The sequence below is a fragment of the Eublepharis macularius genome, chromosome 8, assembly GCF_028583425.1.
Source record: "Eublepharis macularius isolate TG4126 chromosome 8, MPM_Emac_v1.0, whole genome shotgun sequence".
Taxonomy (NCBI): Eukaryota; Metazoa; Chordata; class Lepidosauria; order Squamata; family Eublepharidae; genus Eublepharis; species Eublepharis macularius.
In genome coordinates this window covers 111,655,247-111,680,697 of record NC_072797.1, presented here as the reverse complement: position 1 = coordinate 111,680,697, position 25,451 = coordinate 111,655,247, and the positions used below count along the sequence as shown (strand labels likewise).

At 45.4% G+C, this 25,451-nt stretch overlaps 1 protein-coding gene across 1 annotated transcript in view; it reads right to left on the bottom strand.

The window, feature by feature from the left end:
- Positions 1–25,451, bottom strand: part of CNTLN (centlein) — a 282,369-nt gene that overhangs the window by 174,656 nt on the left and 82,262 nt on the right. Inside the window, exon 6 of the mRNA XM_054986823.1 lies at positions 8,959–9,092. Within this exon, the coding sequence (XP_054842798.1) occupies positions 8,959–9,092 (134 nt within the window). The remainder of the gene's footprint in view (positions 1–8,958; positions 9,093–25,451) is intronic.

The following is a 25,451-nucleotide window of genomic DNA, read 5'->3' as shown; positions in this document are numbered from 1 at the left end:
TTGGACAAGATTGCAAAAGGGATCTTGGAGTTATACCCTCTCCAATCCAAGGCCCCCAGGAAACTCCCACAAAAAACCAAGCTCAATTATACTCTCTGTCTCTCTCCCCAAAAGCTAGCAAGTGGCAAGCAAGAGCTCTGTCCCACTCCACTGCTCGCAGAAAGTGAAACCCAGCCTGGGAGCCCACGACTATTTATAAGCACAGGTCCCATTGAGCAACGCAGGAGGTCTGTGTTTGGCCGTCAGAGCTGCCTATCAGGATTTGCAGGGATGAGATTGGAGTGCCCATGGCTACAGAACACCCCCTTCCCCCTCCCTCCCCTGGGTGTCTTCTCCCAACTTGTAACCCCTTTGCAGCTCCGTAGTTGGAAGGAAGACCTGCTGATCAAGGTAAGCTGGGCTTCCATTCGGGTTTCTAGGGCAACAGAAGGAACGCAGACAGAGTTCAGGCATTCCCCCGGCTCCGTTGCCAGGGGAATTGATTGCTGGCGCCTGACTATCTGGCTTCCCGAACCGCAGCCAAACGCACCAAACCAGGCCTCTCCCAAATGCTGGTTCGTTGCCCGTGGACAATCACGAACCGCTGGATCGCGATCACGTGATCACCAATTTCGTGGGTTTTTGAAGTTCGTAATGCGATTCGTGCCCATCTCTAGTCAAAACTCTGGGCACACTAATTTAAATAAGCCCATCAAAATATGCATCATATGCCTTAGAAGTGGCTGTCTACTAATCCCTTTCAACAGAGGTCAGTGGGGAACCTCAATTTCAATGTCACTCTTTGTAGCATCACTTGTTAGTTCCATATCAGACCGCTGGTTACAAGAGCCCTTCTACTATGTGAAGGAAGGTATTGGTTTTATTCCCTCCCACCCTCCCATTTAAAACTCCTAAAATATACACGCTCTCTTCCACACATTGCCTAAAGATAATCACTGAAAAACATTAATTCATCTTGGAAACTGCAAAGCTTGCCTAACATTGTGCCATTGTTATTAATTTTGTGAAATAACCACTCTTTAGAAATTGAAAATTTTCTGCAAAAAAATAAAGCACGTTTCTGCAAACTTACCACCCCACAATTCTGACTATAGGCCTAAGTAATCTGAAATTGCCTGCAGTGAGCTTCTCAAAAATATGGATTATCTTGAGGCTGTATTTCTATATCCCATTTGTTGGATCTTGTCCCCTCACCTTATTTGCGATGAAATATTCTTTCACTGTGAACTAAGTGTGGCACACGGTGTTGTTTCTTTAGAGCTTGCTGCTATAAGTTCTGTTCTTTCTTGTCGAAATGGCTCCCTTCTATTTGCAAACAAGTTGTTCTCCTTACAACATTATGAGCTATTGACACTCTCTGTGAGGATTCCTCAGTCCTACTCTCCTCGGAAAGGGCCTTTGCCCTCTGGGTTCCATTTGCTGGCTTCCACTTGGTGAATGGGCTACAGATTCCACTGATTTTAAAAAGGAAAAACAGGGTTAACATACCTGTAACTTATGTTCATCGAGTTCTTCTGTGCTGACACACATGGGGGACCTGCGCAGGCGCAGGCCAGCCGCTGGAGAATTTTCTAGAGCTTCCATGGCTCCGAAGGGGCCGTTTGTCGCGCGCCTCAGCGACCGTTTTCCCGCCCAAACGGTCACGTGATCCTCCAGCGACCAACGGCCCCTTCCCTCAGTTCTCCCTTGCCGCCGCTTGACCAACACACTTCAGCCATAACACCTTAAAAACACCAATTTCCGTTACAGCCATCACATTATTGTGCATTGGAGTTCACAGCGGGGTAGGAGGGAGGGTTGTGTGTCAGCACAGAAGAACTCGATGAACATAAGTTACAGGTATGTTAACCCTGTTTTCATCTTCGTTCTTCTGTGCCTCCACACATGGGAGTGTACCAAGCTTCACACAATAAGGAAGGCGGGGGTGAAGTCCAACACAATTTTATTGAACAAACAAGAGCAACAACAAATAGATATGCATACATACATCTATGCAAAAAACTGTGTAAGGACACATAAATACTCAATATTTACATATATACACCCCAAGGTACATATATACACTCTTTCACACAAGGGTACCCAGCAGGTACACCAAGAAAGTCATCCCAAAACTCCTTCAGGAAAAAAGGGAGTGTAGGACAGCCCTAGCCACAGATACATCCTGCTCCGCATTGACATCAATGGCGTAATGCCTGACAAAGGTGTCTGCAGAGGACCATGTGGCTGCTTTACAAATGTTAACCAGGGGCACCCCCCTGAGGAGTGCCGAAGAGGATGCTTGGGACCGCGTGGAGTGGGCCCTGACACGAAGCGGGCAAGCCACCCCTGCCAGGGAATAGGCCTTGCTAATGGCCGTCACAATCCACCTAGACAGGGTCTGTGAGGAAGCCCTGTTACCCTTTTCCTTGGCCCCAAAACATACAAACAGGTGAGGACTGGAGCGGAATTCCTTTGTCCTATCCAGGTAATAGGCTAGGGCCCTCTTCAAGTCTAGGGAATGAAGGGCCTTTTCCCCCTTAGAGGAAGGTTGAGGAAATAACGCAGGCAGTGAGATATCCTGCGAGAGGTGAAAGGCGGACACCACCTTGGGCAGGAACCCGAGGCAGGGACGCAGGACCACCTTGTTGGGATGAAACACAAGAAAGGGAGGGTCAGACCGCAGTGCAGACAGCTCACTGACCCTTCTGGCCGATGTGACGGCCACCAAGAATGCTACCTTGTAGGATAGCATATCCAAGGGGCATGTAGCCATAGGTTCAAATGGAGGCAACATGAGACGTGAGAGCACCAAGGACAGTGACCACTGAGGCACTGGCGCAGACACAGGTGGGTAAAGATTGTACATGCCATTAAGGAACTGGCGGGATTGTGGGTGAGAAAACACCGTAGCACCCTCAACTCGGGTGTGAGCAGCTGATATCGCTGCCAGGTGGACCTTGAGGGAGGACACCTTCAAGCCCAGGCCATGCAAGTGGCACAAATACTCGAACACAACCCCCAAGGGACTGCTGTCAGGCACCACTCCTCTGGCAAGTGCCCAGAGCTCAAACCTGCGCCACTTGGCCGCATAAGCGCGCCTAGTGGATGGCCGACGAGCATTCAGGAGGACCCTCTGTACCTCGTCAGTAAAGCCTATCGGGGAGGAACGATCCGCCAAGCCGTTAGGTGCAGCTTCCTGGGATCGTGGTGGACCAGGCTCCCGTTTAGGAGAAGGTCTTGCCGAGGGGGCAGACTCACATATGTCCGTTGGGACATCCGCAGGAGCTTTGGGAACCAAACCTGCCGTGGCCAGAAGGGGGCCACCAGGATGCAGCCCGTCCCGTCCTCCTCTATCTTGCACAGGACCCTGGGAATCAAGGGGAATGGAGGAAACATGTAGTGCAAGCCCTGCGTCCACGTAAACTGGAAGGCATCCCCAATAGAGAGGGGGTCGCTCCCTGCCCTGGAACAGAACGTGTGGGCCTTGGTGGTCGCCGCAGTGGCGAACACATCTATCACTGGATGACCCCACATCTGGAAGATCGGCCCAACGCACTCTACGTTCAGTTCCCACTCGTGGTCCAGCAAAGGGACCCTGCTGAGGGCATCTGCCCGGGCATTGTCTGACCCAGCCACATGTATAGCACGGAGCGATACGCCGTTCCTGATAGCCCACTGCCAAGTGAGCGTGGCTTCCCGGCACAGGGCCATGGACACTGTGCCCCCCTGCTGATTCACGTAGTACATGGCAGTCGTGTTGTCCGTCTGCACCAACACCTGACGATTTCTCAGCAGTGCTGTAAGAGACACAAGTGCGAAACGAATGGCCCTTAGTTCAAGCACATTGATATGGAGGGTCTTTTCCCTCTCAGACCAGACATCCTGCACAGACACATCACCACAGTAAGCCCCCCATCCCAACAGAGAGGCATCAGTGGTAACCGTGACGTCATGGTGCTGATACCCAAAGGGGGTCCCTCTAAACAAGTTGTCATCAGACAGCCACCAGTCCAAGGAGGAGAGGATGACCCTTGGGACAGAGAATTTGAGGGACGGAGGGTGTAGCAGAGCATCGTACCTCCGCACAAACCAGTTCTGGAGCGGGCGCATACGCAGCCTAGCAAAAGGCACCACAGAGGTAGCCGCTGCCATATGCCCTAGTAAGCACTGGATAGTGCGCACAGACTGGAATCGGTTCCTTTTAAACATGGACACCAGACCCCTTAGGGACCGAGCCCTCTCCAAGGGGAGCAGAGCCTTACCCTCCACAGAGTCTAAGAGTGCGCCAATGTAGGACACCTTGCAGCTGGGCACCAGTTTGGATTTCTCCAAGTTCACCAGGAGCCCCAGGCGTTGGCAAGTGCTAAGTACCAAGCCAATGTCCTGCACCAGCCTAGACTCCGATTCAGCCACGATGAGCCAGTCATCGAGGTACGGAAAGATGGTACAGCCTTCTTCCCGTAGGAAGGAAACCATAGGGGCCACACATTTAGTGAACACTCGTGGGGCAGTGGACAGGCCAAAGGGGAGCACCTTATACCAGAAAACCCTTTGCCGGTAAACAAAGCTCAGGTATTTCCTGTGCTCCTTCCGTATGCCCACATGAAAGTATGCGTCCTTTAAGTCAAGAACCGCAAACCAATCTCCCTGTTTCAGCAAGGCGATCACAGCCGCTAACGTAACCATTTTGAATTTGGTCACCTTGAGGAAGGCATTAAGGCCCCTCAGATCTAAAATGGGACGTAAGCCCCCATCCTTCTTGGGGACCAAGAAGAACCTAGAGAAGAATCCCTTTACAGAGTCCTCATAGGGCAATTCTTCCACAGCACCCTTGGCCAAGAGTGGCACGATCTCCGCATCCAGCTCGGCCATAGTGTTATTGACAGCTGTCAGGGGTGAACTGCATCTAGGCAGCTCAATGAACTCCAGCCCGTATCCCAGTTCAACAATAGTTAAGACCCATGAGTCAGATGTTATTGACTCCCACTCAGAGAGGAGTGGACTCAGTCTGTCCGAAAAGTTCGGGGATACGGCTGGTGTGACCCGTCAGTACTGCCTCCCAGCGCCCTGCTGATCTCTCTGCTGGGCCGGTTGTTGTGCCGGACGAGGCTTGAAGGGCCGACGCCTCCTTTGCTGTTGTGCGGGAGGGTAAGGCCGCTGCTGGTAGGCAGGATACTGGTGGTAGCCCGGCCGCTGCTGTTGGTATCTGCCCTGGTAATGGTAAGGGCCGGACCGGGGAGCGTACCGTGGCCTGGAGGAGGGCTTGTCCGCAGGAGCCAGACCCAAGGACCGCGCCGTCTGCCTGTCCTCTTTTTTCTTTTTCAGGGTCTCGTCGGTGGACTTGGAGAACAGCGAGTCCCCCTCAAAGGGCATGCTCTCCACCCTGGAACGCACCTCCTGAGACAGGGCGGTCGACCGCAACCAAGAGTGGCACCTGAGGACCACCGCCGAAGCCATCCCTCTAGCAGCAGTGTCAGCAGCGTGGCTCCCAGCATTCATTTGCTGTTTAGACAGCCGGACAGCCTCTGTTTGCAGCAGGGACACCACAGCCTTCTGCTCAGGTGGGAGGTCCCGGGTATAGGACGCCAACTTCTCCCAGAGGTACAGCTGGTACCCTGCCATGATGGTCTGGTAGTTGGCAATCCTCAGACCCAGCGAAGAGACAATGTACTGGCGCCTGCCCATGGCATCCAGCTTCTTGCCCTCTTTATCGGCAGGCACCGAGGAGTGACCCGACCGTCGGGGGTTGAATTCCTCCGTGACCAAGGAGGAAGGTGGAGGGTGCTTCACCAACGCCGGCCAGGTGCCCTGCTTGATCTTGTAAAGCTGTTCAATCCTCTTAGATGTTGGAGGCTGATCACAGGGCACCTTCCACACCTTCTCCACGATCTCCTCAATACCCTCGAGCATGGGGAAGCCAACGGACGCCGGATTATCCCCGTAGATCCGTTTGAGGAGCTTGTCCTTGGTCTGGGGGACTGCCGAAGAGATGTCCATCTCGAGGGCCTGGGCCATCCTAGCCATCTGGTCGGCGTAGATGCGGAGGTCCTCGTATGGGGAGCCCGTAGATGGCACCAGGTCCTCAGCCGGCGATGGTTCAGACCAGGATTCCGACTGGTAGTCGGCCAGGCTCTCCACTTCTCCCTCCTCGGATCCGAGCTGGGAGTCCTCACCCTGGACTGGAGGGGGGAACCACGTCCGCCTCGATGCCGATGGCCCCGGTTCCGACTTGGTGAACCCAGCAGGTGCCTCTTCCCACTGGCAACGGTATGGCGAGGGGAAATAGGAGGCTTGACGATGCCGGGATGCAGTGGATCGGGCCGATCGAATGCTGTCCCCGGAACGGCGCCGCTCACGACCGACTGCAGGTGGAGACGGACGGACAGGAGATGGACGGCTCCGACGAGGAGACGGGCTCGGTTCCAGCCTCGGCGACCGAAGGGCAGGTGATGGTCGGCTCCGACGGTGTGGGCTCGGCTCCGGCCCCGACGAGAACTCTGCGGGCACCGTCTCGAAGGCCATCGGATCCGGCACCGGCATGGAGATATCCTCTGGTTCGGGGGAACCCAGATGAGGGGAAGGCGTGTGAGGAAGCACGATGACCTCCTCCTGAGGAGCGGGATGCGGCGACCGATGATGTTTAGTCTTCTTCTTCTTCTTTGCCGGTTCCAAAGAAGAACTCGGAACCGACGCGCTCCTCGCCTTCGAAGGGGACTTCGGCTTCGACCTCTTAGACTTTATCGGAATCGATCCGGTCGTCGGTTCCGATCGGGGACTCGGTACCAGGATCCTCGGTTCCGATGTCGGTCTCGGATCCGACCTGGTGGATGACGCGCTACGGGGCGGCCGCACCGGTCCCTGCGCTGGAGAGGCCGCTCTCGACGCCGAGGCACTCGGGGGACGCGGTTTCGACCCCGACCTCGCGGAGGCCACTGAGCCAGCTCTTGATTGCCGTTCGGCAGAGGGGCTAGGGCCAGCCTTGGACGGACGTAACGGGGTTCCCTCCGACATGACCTTCTGCCACAGCGAGGAATTTAGCCGGGCCTTGCGATCCTGCCGGGCGTTGCTGGTGAAACCCTGGCAGATCCTACAGGCCAAGACATTGTGGGTCTCCCCCAAGCAAAAAAGGCACAGATCATGGCCATCGGATTTGGCCATTTTAGTGTGGCATTGCAGGCAATGCTTGAAGAGAGCCGTAGAGGCCATCTTCAGGGGCACGCTAAAGAAGGGTCAAAAACAGTCCGAGTCAAATTACCGAGTCCACGTCAAAGTCCAAAGCGAGATCCAAAGAATAGTCGAGGTCACGAAGTCCGAAGTCAAAAGCCAAGCAATCAGTCAGAGAAAGCACGAAGCACAAAAGCACAGAGCAACGAAGCTCACGTTCTCTCCAAGCGGCGGCAAGAAGAGAACTGAGGGAAGGGGCCGTTGGTCGCTGGAGGATCACGTGACCGTTTGGGCGGGAAAACGGTCGCTGAGGCGCGCGACAAACGGCCCCTTCGGAGCTATGGAAGCTCTAGAAAATTCTCCGGCGGCTGGCCTGCGCCTGCGCAGTCCCCCATGTGTGGAGGCACAGAAGAACGAAGATGAATAGTAGTTTATCTGCTGTGTGGCACTGGCATGTTCCCTAGCCAAAGGATTGTTGCATTGCCTGGAAATTGGAACATGTACCTAAGGCAATCCTTTGACCTTATTAGTACCCCTAATCAATGAGCTATGACATTAACTGCCAAAGTATAAGAACTGTGTACACTTTCTAACAATGTGCTTGTTTCATGTCTGTCAGGAAGTATATGGCAGAGGTTAAAAATTATCATTGCAGCATCCATATTGTTGATGCATGTAGATCAGTGCCTTCCATGCTAATGTGTCCTCAAGAGCAATACTGTGATTGGAGAGAGTATAGGAATTGCCAGGGAAAGCATGGCTACGGTGCATTTTCCCTACCGCTCTTACTGAGCCTTTGATGTTGCCACAAGAAGAGTAGGATCACAACTAGTTACTCCCAGCGTAAGTTCCAGTATAATGACAGTCATCTTAACTGCACCATAAGATTGCCCTGTATCAAAAGCTTACATGGTTCAAGTGGTTCAGACTAGCTTTTCCCTTCACATTTCATACATGCAATATTAATCCTCATCATCCAACTTAAAATGTGAAAAACCTCAGATAAAAGCTGAAATCACAACATTATAAACCTTCAGCAGCAGGCTCCTGCTGACCTGTCAGACTTGACTCTAATTAAAAAGTGAAAGTTAGGCTTCAAACTTTTGTCAGTTTCAGGCATTTAGCCTCTCAAATTAATTGCTTATGTTACTAATCATATTGATGTTTTGTGACTTTCAGTGGAGACTAAGAACTCTCTGACCCAATGCTAATTAAAGATGTGCGTTTTTTAAATAATGTCTGTAATAGAAGCCAAAAGGTACCAAGATAGTCTGCATAAACAGGAGACATTCTAAACTTTCTCCATAGTGTGCAAAGCAGACTGGCATTACAATTAATTTTTCCTCAAATACCAAACAGCAAGGAAGAAAAAAAGGGGTGTGGGGGAAAGTCCCCACAAACTCAGCCCAAACAAGCAGGGTAACAAAATAGAGGGGTTAAGTAACAACCTATATATATATATATATATATTAGAAAGTATTTATTATAAATATATGTGTGGGTGTCTTTGATTATAAATTGTTTACAATTGACCACTGAGGAAGGCCTTAGGGCCAAAACGCGTCTGGTCGGGTGTTTTACTGTACCTTGGTCTATTTGTGTTGGTCATTGCACTTTACCATCATCTGTATCATGAGATGTTTGAGCAAGTTTTAGCATATACACGTAGCCTGCCATTCAGGCCTTATGTTTTAAACTTGTTTTTAATCTACATTTGTGCACATTTATAATAAATACTTTCTAATAGACATTTACCATATTCATTTTCAAGAGCATGCTCACAAATGCTTTATAAAAATGTGACAAGCATACCTGGCTCTGGACACATCTAAATCTTTTTGTGTTAATTCAGTCTGTTTAATTCCCAGTTGTGTTGCCAAATCATTGCATCTACTGTGGAAGATTTCCATCTGCGCCCTTGCATCTGTTAAATCAGCTTCCAAATTCTAGAAAACATAATTCATTTTATAGGAAAAAGTAACCAATAAATGAAATGATGCAGTAAACTGCATCAGTTGTACAAATGTATATAATTAACCAGACAAAAAAGGTCTTATGATCTATGCATCATGTCAAGTAAAATTAACACATTTAGAGATAAGGTTAAATTAACTCAAAGCAGTGTGTAATGAGAGAACTATTATTTTAGTATAACTGCACCTATATATCTCATAATAGGCAATTAGGTAATTATATGTGTAGTGATGGCCCAATGGTGTGAAACTCTGCTTGGTGTATCTGTCTCTGCAATGCAGACTCGGAAAACACAGGGTTGGGCTTACCTGTAATTGTTGTTCACTGAAGTCTTCCGTGCAGGCACACATGGGACTGAATGCATGCAGGCCTGCTGATCAGTAAATTCTGTAGCTCTAAAACTGTAGACGAGGGCACCCTTCCCCCCTCCCCCGAGTGCCTGTGCAGCTGTTTCCCACCCAAATAGCCCATGCTCTGGGATGGGCAGTACCCTGGTTTCCCTCAAGCTGCCAGACCCAAGGTAAGTAGTGAAGAGCACACAGCAGGGCAGGAGGGAGGGTATGTGTGCCTGCACAGAAGATGAATGAACAACAGTTACAGGTAAGTGCAACCCTGTTGTCCTTGTTGGTCTTCTGTACAGTCCCACATGAGAGTTTAGCAAGCCACTTACCTAGAAGGTTTAGGTTCTTCATGGAAACAGAGATTGAAGAACTGCTTGACCCACCGTTGCTTCCCTCCTCTCATTGATGTCCAAGGTGTGGTCCTTGATAAAGGTGTCTGCAGATGACCATGTTGCTGCTTTACAGATGTCCTGCATGGGAACTCCTCTGATGAAAGCTACAGATAACACCTAGGACCTTGTAGAATGGGCATGGATCTCCAATGGACATGGTAAATTGGCCTATTCATAACTGAACTTAATAGCCTGAACTACCCATCTGGAGATGGTTTGGGAAGATGCCTTTGTCACTTTCATAGGACTTGCATAACAAATAAACAACTGCACCTCTGTGGTCTAGAATAGCACTGCCCTGTGAACATCCAGTGTATGGAGAGCTTTTTCTGCCTCCAAGGTGGGAGATGGGAAGAAAACAGATCATACTATTTCCTGGGAAGTGTGACATTTAGATACTACTTTGGAAGCCAGATTATGGTTTGCGGTTATATTATATTGGTTAAAACTAGCTTCTACCGCAAATGGACTTGCATATCTAATGCTGGATAACTTTGTCTCTCTCTGGTTGAGATTGCTGAGGAGCAAATTATGCTATTATGTTGTCTCCCCAAAACACCTATTGACCATGAATATGGCACAGGCTAAGGTTTTGATTAAACAAAGAATTCTAGATGTGGAAAGGCAACATGACCTGACTAGAGTTAAAAACTATTTACTGCAGAGATGCCTCATGAATAAGGTTTTACTGATGACTTATATAAACAGCTTAGAGAATCCTGCTTATAGGAGAGCTTTTAGTCTATTACAGTATGATGTCTTACCCTCTGCTGTCCTCAAAGGCAAATATAAGAAGATACCTTATGAAAAATGTCTATGCCCATGTGGAGATGGAAGGGTAGACTCCTTACAGCATGTTTTGTTTGACTGTAAATATATGAATATATTAGGGAAATGTTTATTAAACCTATAGTTAATAGTCTGCCAAGGAAAGACAGAAGGGATTATTTTATAATAATGTTAGTTCAGCAATAGGGAATTGACTCTTAAAGTAGAAAAATATGACATTAATAGGAGGAATCCTTATTAAATATGGCAAATCCCAGATAAGTGTTGATATAATTTGATGATATAGGGTAATTTGAATTCTATGTACTTTATATTATATAAATTATAGTAGGGTACAATTTTACTGTTTAGATATATTTTAAAGTATATATTGTTAATTGAATAATTATGCTTTTAGGATTGAATAATTATCCTTTTAAGATTATTAAATAAATTTTAATGTAGGTAATTATTGAAGTATGTAGTTTGTTTTTATACAACTTACTGAGGTTTTATTATTTGTTATTTTGAATTGGTATTGAGATGATAATGGCCTCTGGCTAACAAAGACTGCATACTGCTACTACTAGATATTACTTTGGGAAGCAATTAGAGGCTAGGCCTAAGGACCACCTTCTCTGGGTGTAACTTAAGAAAGAGTGGATACTTGGCCAAGGATACTGACCACTGGGGTGTTACCAGTTTCACTGGTGGGAACATATTGCAGAGACCTTTAGGAATAACTCTGATGTGCAGTATGAGAAAAGTGTTTTCTCGTCCACCAGGACATGAAAAGCAGATATAAAGGTTAAATGGACCCTAATCAACTAGAATGATAGGCCTTCCTTTTTAAGTTCTAGGAGGTATTCCAGTATTGAGGCAACAGCACATGATTGGGGGTCGATACCCTTGTGTCTAGCCCAGCCCACAAATCTGTCTAAATTCTAGCATATGAAAGGCAAGTATTGGGTTTTCTAGCATTCAAAATAACTTCTGCTACCCGAGCTGAAAAGTTTGTTTCTACAGGGAAACTAACCATGCTGTGAGTCGGGGTATATCATTATGTTTCAGTCTGGTGCCGCTGGAAAGGGGAGATAGCTGTTTCTGTTAGAAGCAGTAACAGTTGAAGCCACGGTTAATGTGGCCAGAATGGTGCAATTAATATACATATGGTTTTGTCTCTGCATTTTGCTGATCATTCTCAGGATCAGTGGTAGATGTGGGAAAGCATAAACTTAAGAGTTTATTTTCCCTATACACGCTGCCACCATTTACTTAAATTTGGCCCATTTAACATTACCAGAGCATTTGAGGTCTGTGTATGATATTTTCCCTCAGCCAACGACTTCAAGCCAGCCAGGGTTAAACAAAACAGAAAAAAACTTTATTTACAAGATGGAACATAGGAGTTAATGGTCTTGAACTCATAAAAACATTAGGGTTAAACAGGGAATATTTCAATGTAACAGAATATATTTGTAATCAGCCAGCAGATTTCTCTTTTGCCTTCTCTTAGCAGCTCCAAAAGCTTTCTATCCCAGCCTCTTACTCTCTTCAACGAACTCCAATTGTCCCTGGCTCAGCATTCCCCTACCACCACCACCTATCATTGATTGGTTTCTCAGGAGAGGCGAAGCTGGAGCCTCCAAGACATTGTCCAAGGTGGAGGTCTATTTTTAGGTCTCTGCCAGCAACAATGAGGGCTTTTTTCTCTTTATATATGTGTGCATAACCAGATAAACACACACTATATAAAACCACTTTACTATCTTATACTTCTACTTACAATTATTACAACTTTTGATGTTCCTGTAAAATATTCACATTAACACAGTTATCATTATAACATACTTAAAATATTTCCATATTTACACACTTCTTGTCCTTGCTTTTCTTTTGGACAAGGTATATATAGCTAAAATGCTCATGCTATGCTCATGTTGGAGTATAAGACTCCACTGTAATATTATGTTGTTCCATTCCCATAACTCCTCCCTCAGGTGAGTTTGGGCTATCCCATAGGAACAACACCAGTTCTTCCTCCCACTTTTCTACACATGCATATAGCATCAGCTACCCTCTGTTATAGTAGGGCTTCAATATATTTGTATGTATTACTCTGTATTTGTCTTGTTCCTTGGTATAGATTAAATAGTTCACATTATTTAGTTTTTTCTCAATCTTAGTTGGTCCTTCCCAAGCAAGTCAGAGCTTGTAGCACAAGGAACTCATCTCCTTCTTGGAATGTTCCACGTCGTGCATGCTTAACTTAACTTATATCATAACTTTTGTTCGGCTTTCTGCATGTTCTCTCCAACTATCTGCATTGCAGTTTTCAGATTGTTCTGTAAAGTTTCTATATACTGGAAGATGTTCACAGGATCCTCTGAGATTTCTCCATCCCATTTCTCTCTGACAATATCCATGGGGCCTCTTACTTTTCTCCTGTAGAGTTATTTGAAGGAACTAAAGCCACTACTCTCTTGAGGGACCTCCTGGTATGCAAATAACAAGTGTTGCAATTTCACATTCCAGTCTTTAGAGTGGTCTGCTGCATACCCTTTAAGTATCTTCCCCAAGGTACCATTAAAACGTTCAACGAGACTCTTAGTTTTGGGGTGTTATGGTGTCACAGTTAGATGCTTCACTTCACAAACTTCCCACAGTATCTTCATTAAGGTGGACATAAACAAGGTTCCCATATCAGAGATCATTTCAGTTTGGAAGCCTAGCCTACTGAATATGTTTACTAATGCACAGGCTACCACAGTAGTATCCATCTTAGATAGTGCAACTGCCTCTGAATACTTGGTAGCATAATCTTTTAGAGTGAAGATGTATTTGTTCCCCCTCCATAAATGCAGCATGGTTTGCCATCTTCTGGGCATGGAGTAAGGATCACTGGGGGTGTGGGGGGGGGGGGGGGGTTTGAAGGTATTTGTGAATTTCCTGAATTGTGCAGGGGGTTGGACTAGATGACCCTAGAGGTACCTTCCAACTCTATGATTCTATGCTCTGGGCAATGGACCTACCAGGTCAACACCTATCCACCTAAATGTCTCCTCTATGAGGGGCATTGGGTGTAAAAAGGCTCTGGTTTGTTCTGTTCACACCCAGGTGACATGAGAATGGACTGGCATGAGCCACCCTTAGTACATCCATCCTATACTTTCTCAGCATCACTAACTGCTGATGTGGTTCAAATACAGCATGTCCCTTTTTCTTCAGAGACTCCCTATATAATCGGCCTTGTTTAGATATGAATCTACCAGGTTGTTCAGGCATCAGGTGAGGAGGGTTAGTGTTAGCTAGAACCATGGATCCCTGTTTTCCCCCTGGAATCACACTGGTCCCTTCCAAACAAGTCTGTTCTTTAACTCTCTCCTCAGGTTTCATTATTCTGTGAGCTTTTCTGTCCTGTAAAGGCCTTCTGCCTTCTTTGAAGTGGCCAGTATAGAATCAAGTCTTTCACAAAGGTTATTCATCAAATCCACAAATCCCTCTAACATAGGGAAAGCAACACTCACAAGGTTCCCTTAATACAGATGTTGCAATATTTTGTCCTTGGTTTAGGTTTTGTGGAGTAAATGTCTACATTCAAGGATTTTGCCATCCTTATCATTTGCTTGTCATTTGCTCTGCATACAAATGATATAGAGGCTCTCTACCTCCTATTGCTTCATTAGTCAGAAGGGGTCAGAAGGGATGCTTAGGCTCCACTCCAGGGCGTACTGCTCTACCTCCAACTCTGGTAACCGAAAGAGTATTGCAGACTGAGGGATATAGCGCAATTGACATTGATGTATCTTGGAATGCACTGGTTCCAAAATAGATTTGACCACTCTGGGCAATACACCACTCACCAGTCAGATCTGGCTGAGGGAGGGATGTAGTAGAGATACCAACTGTCACATCTATGGGAGCAGCGACTATGGTGCAGTAAACATCTGATTATCATTGTAATCGGATTCAAGAGGTGGGCAAGCTCCCCTTCCTCCTCCAAGGAACATACCGAGGGAGACTTGGAGTTGGCTTGACAGAATATGGAGAACTCTAGTGATCTCCAGATCACTTGCACCTGGAGCGAGCACAACTCAACGAATAGAGTTGGTTTCCTCCTGGTGGAGAGCTTGGACTTCAATTGTACTTTTTCTCAGGTGGCTCCAAAGCCTCTCAAGCAATATCACTAGTCCTTGGTAATTTCAACCTCTTTCTGTTAGGACCTAATCATGAACCTGATTGTGCTGGGTCAGAGACGGGGCTCTCGATGCCAACTCTGAGGGATCACTGAAAGTTGAATGTTGTCCGATCTGAGTCAAATCTGTTAGATCCAATCCTCTTGCACTCGGGTTTGAGGGGTTTACTGCACAGGCTCCAATCAATCTGCAAGTTGTGCCAGAGCAGCAGACTTCACTGCCTGGCAATTAACACTGGAGAGAGCCCTCTCCCAAAGAACTGCCTTGAGCCTGGTGGCTCTTTTAGCACAGGCTTTAGGCATAAATACTTGGCAACGTTTGCAGACTACCTTATGTCCTTCTCCCAAATAGATGAGATGCAATGAATAACCATCTGTTTCAGTCATCTTAGTGGTACATTGCATGCACTTTTTCAGCCATAATAATGTTTTTTCAGCCATAATCTCACAAATTCCTTCTCTCTCTTCCTCTCTTTGTAGGCTACCCGAGCAATGCAAAAGCCCTCGAAAGGAAGATCTTCGTTACAGATGTTCCTCCTCAACCGGCAGCAAAAAAGAAACTGAGGGGCTGTTTGGATGGGAAACAGCTGTGCAGGCACTCTGGGGGAGGAGCATACCCTTCTGTACAGTTTTAAAGCTACAGAACCTACCAATTGGCAGGCCTGCGCATGCACAGTCCAATATGTGCCTGCATAAAAGACCAACAATGAACTAGTATTTTCCCATGTATTTTCATATACTAGTGTCACATGTGGAACAAATGCAAAAAAAAGCACAAGAAGGATGCCTCGAAATTCACAACAAAATGTTAATACTCTCTTGCACAAGTCTGGCTCCAAATTACTTTTGGTCAAATGGGTGGGATCACAGTTAAAAGAAGGAGGGACAACGATCATTATTACAAAGGAAACAGGTGGTAACTGAAGGCCAGGAAATACTGCTGCCAATGTTAGTTAGGGGACAAAATAATGGCAAGAAGAGATAGGAAGACTAAATTTCTAGAGAGGTTGGAAATGCTGAAGGAGGGGACAACCATAATGGGCCAAGCCCAATGACAAATTAATATGCATGTGATTAACTGCTCAATCCTAAACCAGGATGCTAATGCTGCTGCAGCACTGACACTGCTGCAGCGCCAACACAGCTAGTCGCTAGTCTAAGTCAGCATAGAAAAATTCCAAGGGTCCCAATTTCACAATGCTGAAAGCATAGTGACTGCACGGGCATCCATAGCAGCACTGGCAGCACCCACCAATCATGGAGCTACATGCTGACAATGCCCCCAAGTCAGCCAGGTATGGAAGCAGAAAAGTAACTGTCATGATCTGGCTGTGCCAGGAAGGCCTAGAAGCCTGTTAGCAGTGGGAGTGGGCCTGCCTACGATTCCCAGGAGCCCCTGGGCCATTTTGGTGCCCTTTTTGGCCAATCAGAACACAGGGGGCTGGTGCTATATAAGTCTGGGAGGGGAAAAGCCTGTGTTCTTCCTCTCAGGGAGCAGACCAGAGGAGGTGTCTGCTAAGGGGAGAGACCCTCATCCAGGTAGGGAGAGAAGGCAGGCCTGGCAGACAGAGGGACAGTGAGTTCAGTCGTGCTAAGGCCTTTGGTTTATTTACCTTTCACCCATCTATTGTTGCTAAGGCACCTTGTTTGCTTGTTGTTTGATTAACTGACCTCCTTGTAAATAAACTATTTTGTTTGTTGTTACTCTGCTGTGTCCTCACGCCTGTTTATTGGCCGAGCTACGGAGGTCAGAAGGGTTGGGAGGGTACTCTGGGCCTTTCCAAGGGACCCTAAATCCCAGAGTGGTGGCAGCGTAAGGTGTCTCACCCCACCTGAGGCATGACAGTAACACATGGCAACGTCATTCCTGTGCTCCACATACATACCCCCAAAGGAAGGAACAAAGGAAATATAGCACCCTTTACTATACAAGGGGTTTAGGCATGCCCAGTAGGAGCCAGGTAACCACAGTTCTAGTAGCTCTGCAGCTGGCAATTTGAATGCCGTCCTGCAAACACATAATTTGATAACATACAGGGAAGGAAGCATGGACAGCCCAAATAAATCACTGAGGAACCTTCACAATTCACTTGACAAAGGGTACCCCAACAAAAAACTCAGGGTCTCCCCCCAAAGGAACTGGAGGGGGGAAATATCCTGAAGAACAACTTTTTGCAAGGCAAAGCATGGGGTGCTTTTGGATCTGGCACTGTTCTCAATTCCAGGCTCAAAGTGCTTTTTTCTAAACTTAAATTCAGCTACACCCTGTACTGGAAGGATCCAATCTAGACACAGTGAGCATTTCATCCAAGTTGCATGGGGAAACAGTGACAGGCAGAAAATCCGTGTCCCACTGAAACTAAAAGAAACAAAACCAAAATGATATAACTAACTTTAAAAACAAATTTAATCAAAAGGGAATCACTTTTTTTTAAAAAAAATTAAAAAATATGCACATTCTTAGCACATGTGTATATATGCATAAATGCATAAAAGTAGTTCTCAGAGATCTGTTGGGAATCTGCCGTTTCAGGGATACCTCCAGCATCTGGTTGGGCTTGTGGTCATGATTCTCAAGCCCACAGATCATCACGAAGAAGTCCTCTCTCTTCCTATTATAAAAATGCTGCAATACTTTGAGAATGGGATCAATGGGAATCAATAACCTCCTCAGAGTTTGCTTTAATGAGCTACTCATGTATGTATATATAGACAAATGAAAATAACTGTTTTCACAAATGAACAAACAAAAGGATCAGACATTTTGGTAAAAAACTCTCTCTTCGGTAAATAGTTCAGACAGAGTACATCTTTTGCTGGAAAATGCTTCAGTCTGTTTAAATCCAAGAAGCTTTCTGGCTGAGACCTCAAGATTATCAAGCACAATCTGAACCTAGAGATAACAATCTTTAGTTAATTTATAAACAACAGCAGCTAGCATGCCAAAAAGCACAAAATAAGGAAAGAGAACTGATTTGGAGCTCTGCAGACAATCTCAGCATCCTGACATAGAAGGGCCTCATTACTTTATCACAGAATGATTTTCCCATATAATGCAACGTAATTCCAAATTATCATGTATACATGGCCAAACCAAGAGTAAAAGAGGGATACTTGTTGCCAAGATGTTGCACCGTTATCTAGCAATTTAAAATATGAGAAAGGATGTGCATGATAACATTTTTAAATACCAGATTAACAACAAAACAATACAGTCAAGCATTAAAACAAAAAAAGATGCCAGGAACAATTAAAATAAAAAGCCAATACAGCATAATAAAAATCTAAGAATAGTTCCAGCATAGTTGCCCTCAGCAAAAGACTCATTCTAGCTGTATCTTGGCAAGCCCCCTGATGCAAAGGAAAGACAGACAACTACTTGCCAATAAATTCAGAATGAGGGCAAGAAAGACCCAACACTTGAAACATTGGTCAACTAAGAGAAAAGAGCTAAAAATGAATCTTGGAAAGACAGACGTGATGATAGCTGGAAAAACTGATACTCTGGAGTAGACTGACCTACTGATCTTGGATGGATCATGTAAAGATTATTTTTAATAAAGAGATGGATAATGCTTTTGGACCCAACCATAGACAACAGCATTAACTTGTGTGAAATATGGCGGTGCATGTTCTTACATGAAGAAGTTAGTTTGATTATATTACACTATTCCTCAAGTGACTGCACTGGTTATTTATTTACCTACAAGATTGAATTGAGGTGCTGGTCTGGACTTCTAAAGTCCATTACAACCTGCAGCCTTCTTTCTATATCAACCTGTGAATGAATTGTTATCTCCACTATCTTCTGCCCAGATGATCTAGAATAATCTTCCAGAGTCTGTTCATAAGGGACCATTTCTGATGGCATTTCATAAGAACTGTAATAATGTCCTCTTTCCAAGGATCTCTTTGAGACAGAACTTCTCTCAGGCAAGACTTGAATTGTTTGGAAATCAATAGAACTTTAATTATTTTTGTACCTTCTGATGATTTTAAACGTATCTCCTTACTGTGACAGTAATCTGACAGAGGCTAACAGAAAGATGGAGCATAAATATTTTAAACAAAATAGTTGCATATTACCATATTAAACCAGTGTTATACTATCTACATGGCGTCCAGAGTGTCTCCAGGCACAGTACAAGGTGCTAGTTTCCACCTTTAAAGCCCTAAATAGTTTAGGGCACAGAGTACCTAAAGGGCCAACCCAACTGCATCAACTAATCCAAGACTTAAAGATGGCCTGAGGATTCTTCCAGGAACCCTCAGCTTTAGCTTTAGCTAAATGAACAAACTCTCTGAGGAGCGATGTTTGCAGCTCTATAGAGAGGGGAAATTGACAGAGCCTTCTGATCTGTCTTTTAAAACCCAGCTTCCCAGCTAACATTGTGACTCCCTTCATGTGAGCGACCTCATGTGATTCCTCTCTTATAGTTTAGCTCTGAGAATTACTGCTTCCTTAAAGCCCTTCCAGGCTTGAAGACCTGTGTGACAAAATGCACTTTAAAGAAGGTTTCCTTAGTGTAGCAATCAGCTCTGGCAGGGAAGGAGTTAACAATTACCTAGAATGAGAACTTAGTTGACAGGCTGCTCCCTCCTCTCTCTGATTGGCCAGTCAAAACTAGCCTTCAGAATGACAGTTGGATGTTGACAAGATTTTGAGTTTTGTAGAGTTTATGAATGAGTCTGACATGGAAGGTCACACAAGTTCCTCTCTGGAGTGAGGGAAAATAAATCTTTTGCCCTAATATAACATCATTTTCTTGAGAGAGAATTCTAGTTAATAATTTCAAGTGTAAAACCCATTACAAGCTGAAACCTGTTTACACAGCCACAATAGAACTGGGGGGGAGTTGTTTTTGGCAAGAGTGAGTGGGTAGTAAGTGGAAACTCCCATCAAACCAAGTGAAGAAGGGTTAATTCTTCTTAAGAAGATTAATTCCTGCTCAGTGTCTAAAGGGTTTTGGCTCTGAGGAGGACCCTGGGTCTGTTGTGAAGGGAAAACAGTTTTGAACAAACATCAGGAAACCTGAGTTGTAAAAGAGAATTCTGTGAAGAAACATTGTTGCTCTAACCAAAATATTAAACAAAGCACCTCTCACTATTATGGATTAAGAATATAGAAACTACGCTTCAAAAAAACTATTTTGCCTGTGACTTAAAGAGTGTTCTGTTCTACCAACAAATTTTACCTCAGCTCTTTCATTCCCTGACTGCTCTTATTCCATTCCTGCCTTGTTTAATAAAGTTATTATTTATTTTGAACATATACAGTCTCCAGTGTCATTTCCAACACAGAGAAAGAGGGCTCCTGCTTTTCCCCCATCAAGTTTCTGGGTTGGAGTAAAAAGCCAAAATTATAACAACTTATCATGGTGGAACAAAACACTTTCAAATTACAAATAGAGACATGCTACTTGGGGCTACTCAGCCAAAGCAGGCAAACTTGGATTTTGACGGGAAAATCTGCCTCAGAGTTGGGGAGTGAAGGGGGGAGTCCATCACAACCTGCTTCTTCTGGAAGGCCTCTAGGTTAGAGAAGTAAAGAACAGTGTGGCAGAAGAGTAGCACTATTAGAATGCTGCATTTTATGGTATTAATTTTAAGGTATTTGTCCTACAAATAACTGCATTAAACATGCTTAAATTACAATAAATTCAATTAAATATAAAAAATTAAATATAGAATCCATAGCAAGCAGAACATACTGAAATATATTGAAGGACATTTAAAACATATTTTATTGATTTCACAGTTTAACAGAATTTTTACCGTATTATTGATTTCATTATAGTTTACTGTTTTGTAAATTTCTGTCAGGCTCTGCCAGTTAGATCCCTAGTTACTTCACTGCAGACACTTCAGGAGTCCAGTTAAAGTTTTTTTATTAGAGATCCATCAGTATTAGTGCACTCAAACAACTACATTGGCAGAAGTGACGTGAAAGCAATGTTAGTTATAGGGCAAAGTTCCCGCCCTGGGATAAGGCGTGCATGGCCTGGGGGGAGGCGTGCATGGCCTGGGGGGAGGATGGGAGGGATGGATAGGAAAGGGAAGGATGAGCTCATTACTTGTCTCTGGGAGTTATGGCTCAGGCCGGCATCTCAAGGACACTTTCCCATGCCAGCCCAGAAAGTGAAAGCAACCATTTGCTAGATAAGCAACTTGCAGTTACAGTTAGACAGTTATACAGATAAATCTTTACACGATCTCAGAGGCCCAGACTACAATACAGAGAATATAAGCAATTGTGGCAGATAAGCGGGACGCCTTTGGGGCTTCTTGTTGAAAGGTGGTATATAAACAAATTACTTATTTAACTTACATATGTAGCACTCCACATTCCTCCCATAGGGTATGTTCCCAGGGCTGAGAGGGTACATGCAATGACAGCCTAGTTTAAATCTGGTTGAAGTGTCATTCCCTCTACAGAGGGGGCACTGGGAACAGTGGTCTTGAGAAAAAACAGTGTTGCACTTACCTGTAACTGTTGTTTATCTAAGTCTTTCATGCAGGCACACACAGGACTGCGCACACACAGGCCTGCTGATTTTGGTGAATTCTATAGCTCAATACCACTAGGGGGAGCCCTCGCCTCTCTGTGCTCGTGCACGGCCGTCTTTCACACCAAAAACGGACTCTAATCAGCGGGACGCCCCCAACATACCCTCAGTCCTCTTTCACCGCCATACTGCAAGGTAAGTTCCAAGAGTGTTAGCGGGTAAGGAGGGAGGGCATGTGTGTCTGCACGGAAGACCTAGATGAACAACAGTTACAGGCAAGTGCAACACTGTTTTTCATTGACGGTCTTCCTGTGCAGTCCCACGTGGGAGACTGTAAAGCTTAAATACCTGGGTGGAGGCAGGAAGGAGTAGTCACATGAAGATCGATTGCAGAACCGCTGTGCCAACTACTGTCTCTTTCCTGTCCAGGACGTCCAATGCATAGTGCTTGACAAATGTGTCAGCTGAGGCCCACGTTGCCGCCTTGCAGATGTCTTGGAGCGGAACACCTTTCAGAAGAGCTGCTAACGACACCTGGGACCTAGTAGAATGGGCATGAACTCCTAGTGGACAAGGTAGGTTAGCAGTCTCATAACACATTAGAATAGCCTGAACCACCCAACGAGCTAGGGTTTGGTGAGGGGTCGCCCTCCTACTCTTCTTTTGACCCAAAAAACATGATAGATGAGAATCTACCCTGAAAGATCTAACACGATCCAGGTAAAAAAGAATCGCCCTGCGCACATCTAACAAGTGCAGAGCTTTCTCTGCATCTGAACCTTGCATACGAAAAATACTGGCAGGGATATTTCCTGGGAAAGGTGGAAACTCGAGACTACTTTAGGCAGGAACTCAACCTTAGTCCGAAGGACTACCTTTTCAGCATGGATCTTCAAATAAGGGGGCTTGCAGGACAATGCAGCCAATTTCCCCATCCTCCTAGCCGAAATAATGGCCAATAAGAAGACCACTTTCATCGATAGGAAATGTAACGGGCACATGACCAAGGTCTTGAAAGGCCTAGACATAAGTTTTGCCAACACTAAGGGCAGAGACCATTGAGGAACAATAGATCTAACAGGAGGGAACAAATTATTTAAACCGTTCAAGAATAGCTTGGCTGTGGGATGAGAAAACACTGTCTTGCAGACTATTTGGGGATGAAACGCGGAGATAGCCACGAAATACACTTTTATTGAAGAGTCAGATAACCCTTGCTGCTTTAGATTCCACAGGAAGTCCAAAATTTCAGGCAGAGAGGAGACGAAAGAATCTGAACTCCTCGCTCGACACCAGTGGCTAAACTCCCATTTAACAGCATAGGACCGGCAAGTGGATAACCACCGTGCATTCTGTAAGACATGAGTTACTTCAGAGGAAAACACCTGTCCTGACTGATAAGCCAAGCTGTCAGTGGAAAGTTAATATTAAAATAACTAAATCAGTTGCTTTTAAAGAAAATCTGTATAAGATGTTTTATAGATGGTACTTGACACCAGGTAGGCTAGCTAAAATGTATAAAAATATGTCAAACAAGTGTTGGAAATGTGTAAAACACAGGAACATTTTATCATATGTGGTGGACATGTAAAGAGGTCCACACATTCTGAATAATGGTGCATAACCTGTTACAACAAATTTTACAATGCACAATCCCTTTTAAACCTGAGATATTTTTGTTAAATTGTGTACCAGAAGAAATTGGGGAAGATCAGAAATATTTTATAATCCGTGGAGTAACAGCAGCAAGAACTCTATTGGCATCCTTCTGGAAAAGAGCAATAATACCCCAAGAAGAAGAATTGATAGCGAAGATAATGGAAAATGCAGAAATGGACAAACTAACTTCATTAATGAAAGGACAAATAGAAGAAGATTTTGCAGCCCCATGGACACCATTTTATGAATGGATAAAAAACAAATATAGTGACTTGAATGTAGAAACTATATGAAGACACTACTGTAATGTATTATTAATAATCACAGTTAAATGTTTGATGAAATGTTATGATAAAAGAACATAGATAAGCAGATTTCTAACTCGAGCAGACTCTATGATATATATTGGATATTCCCTCCCTACCTTTTCCCTTGTCCTCCCCTATTCCTATATGAGAAAACTAATAAAAAGCTATTTAAAAAAAAGAAAGAAAAACTAAGGAACTTCTTATATTCCGGAAAGATAGAAATATGAAAATAGGCATCTTTCAGGTCCATGACCGCGAACCATGCATCAGAGGGCAATAAGGTCAGGACTGTCTGCAGGGTAACCATCTTGAACCTACGAATTCTAATGAATTTATTCAGACTACAGAGGTCTAGAATGGGCCTAAGACCCCCATCCTTCTTTTCTACTACAAATAACTTAGAATAGAAGCCCAATAAATCAGCTTGGTCAGTGACTTCCTCAATGGCCCCTTTATCTAAGATGTCTCAGAAGAAAACACAGGAAGCCGTAGATAAGGTAACTGCAAAAATTCAACTTTATAACCAACTTTAACTATTTTTTTAACCCAAACATCAGAGGTGATAGAACACCATTCAGCAAAAAAACCACTCAACCTGACTCCAAAACACGGGTCAGGGCCATGTAATTGTCAGAATTGCTTATGTGGTTGAGGCTGGTCTTTGGCATGCTGTTGCTGCACGCCATGTTTGGCCTTCTGGTTCGGTTTCCTTCTGGAAAAGGAGGATTGTGGACTCTGGTAAGCGTACCCTTGATAAGGCTGAAAACGCTGCTGCCGGCCTCTTTGGAAGGATCTATATTGCGATCGTGATGCACTCTGCTGTTGGTGCTGTGGAAGTACACCATATAAACGAGCGGTGAGTCTATCTTTCCGCTTCTTTGAGAGATACTCATCCGTCTTGTCGGAGAACAAGGAGGTGCCCTCAAAGGGGAGATCCTCTACTCTATTCCTTGTGTCCGTTGGTACAGCTGTGGTTCTTAACCATGCATAACAGCTCAGGACAACAGCTGAGATAGCAAGGACCTAGCAGAAGTGTCTGCCATATTTCGACTGGCATTGATTTGGTGGCGGGAAAGGCAAACAATTTCTTCCTGGATGACTCTCAGAAAAATCTTTTGATCGTCTGGTAGCTTGGGTATAAAGGTGGCCACCTTGTTCCAAAGGAGGAGCTGATAAGCAGCCATCATCGCAGAATAGTTAGTGATCCTCACAGCAAAAGCCACAGAAGTATAAAACATGCATCCCATCACATCCAGCCTCCTACTCTTCTTATCGGAGGGGACCGAAAGAGACCCTTGTTTGGGCCTCGCCTGCATCTCCTCAGTCACCAAGGACAAAGGCGGTGGACAGAGAAAAAAGGACAGAGGTCATCCTTTATCCTGTAAAGGTTCTCAACTTTCCTATTAGTAGCAGGAGTGGAAGCTGGCTTCGAATTCAGGTCTTTCAGCAACTTCACAAAACCTTCGATCACAGGGAAGGAGATAGCAGGGGTAGACCCAGAACAGATACACTGCAAGATCTTATCTGTGAACTTTGGTTCTGCAGAGGTCACATCAATCTCCAGGGCCTTAGCCATGTGTTGGAGCAGTTCGTTGTATGCTCTGAAGTCATGCGTAGGGGATGCATCTTCTGTAGAGCCAATCTTTCTGTCCAGAGAATCTGACAAAGGGGAATCGCTGGATCTGCAACGCTCTATTTCCCTCTCAAAATCAGGCTGTGACAGGCATGGGGGTCTGTCTGGAGCCTGCATAGGAATGAGCCCTTATGGAAGGAGATCTAGACTCCCTTCTGGAATGGAGCTCCGAGTAACAAGAACCTTCCCTGAAGTGGCGATAAGGGATCCGTTCATCAGGCAGGTGATGCTCTCTCAAGTAGCTTCTGCAAGAACCAGGGTTCATCCTGTGACTGGAATGCCCTCTATGTTCCTGAGATGATCAAGAGGACCAGGAACCACGAGACAGTGATCTAGGATGCCCCGACAGGGTGGGGGGTTTCTCCACAAGAATGGCATCCTCCTCATGGCTGCTTCTGGAGTGGGGAGCACTGTGGGGTGATGATCCCCCGAACCCCGTGTTTTTTCCCGAGGGGTTCAGAATCAGCATCCTTCAACCGTTCAGGAGGATTTGGAGCCGAAAGGACACTTTGTAGGATAGCTTTCTCGT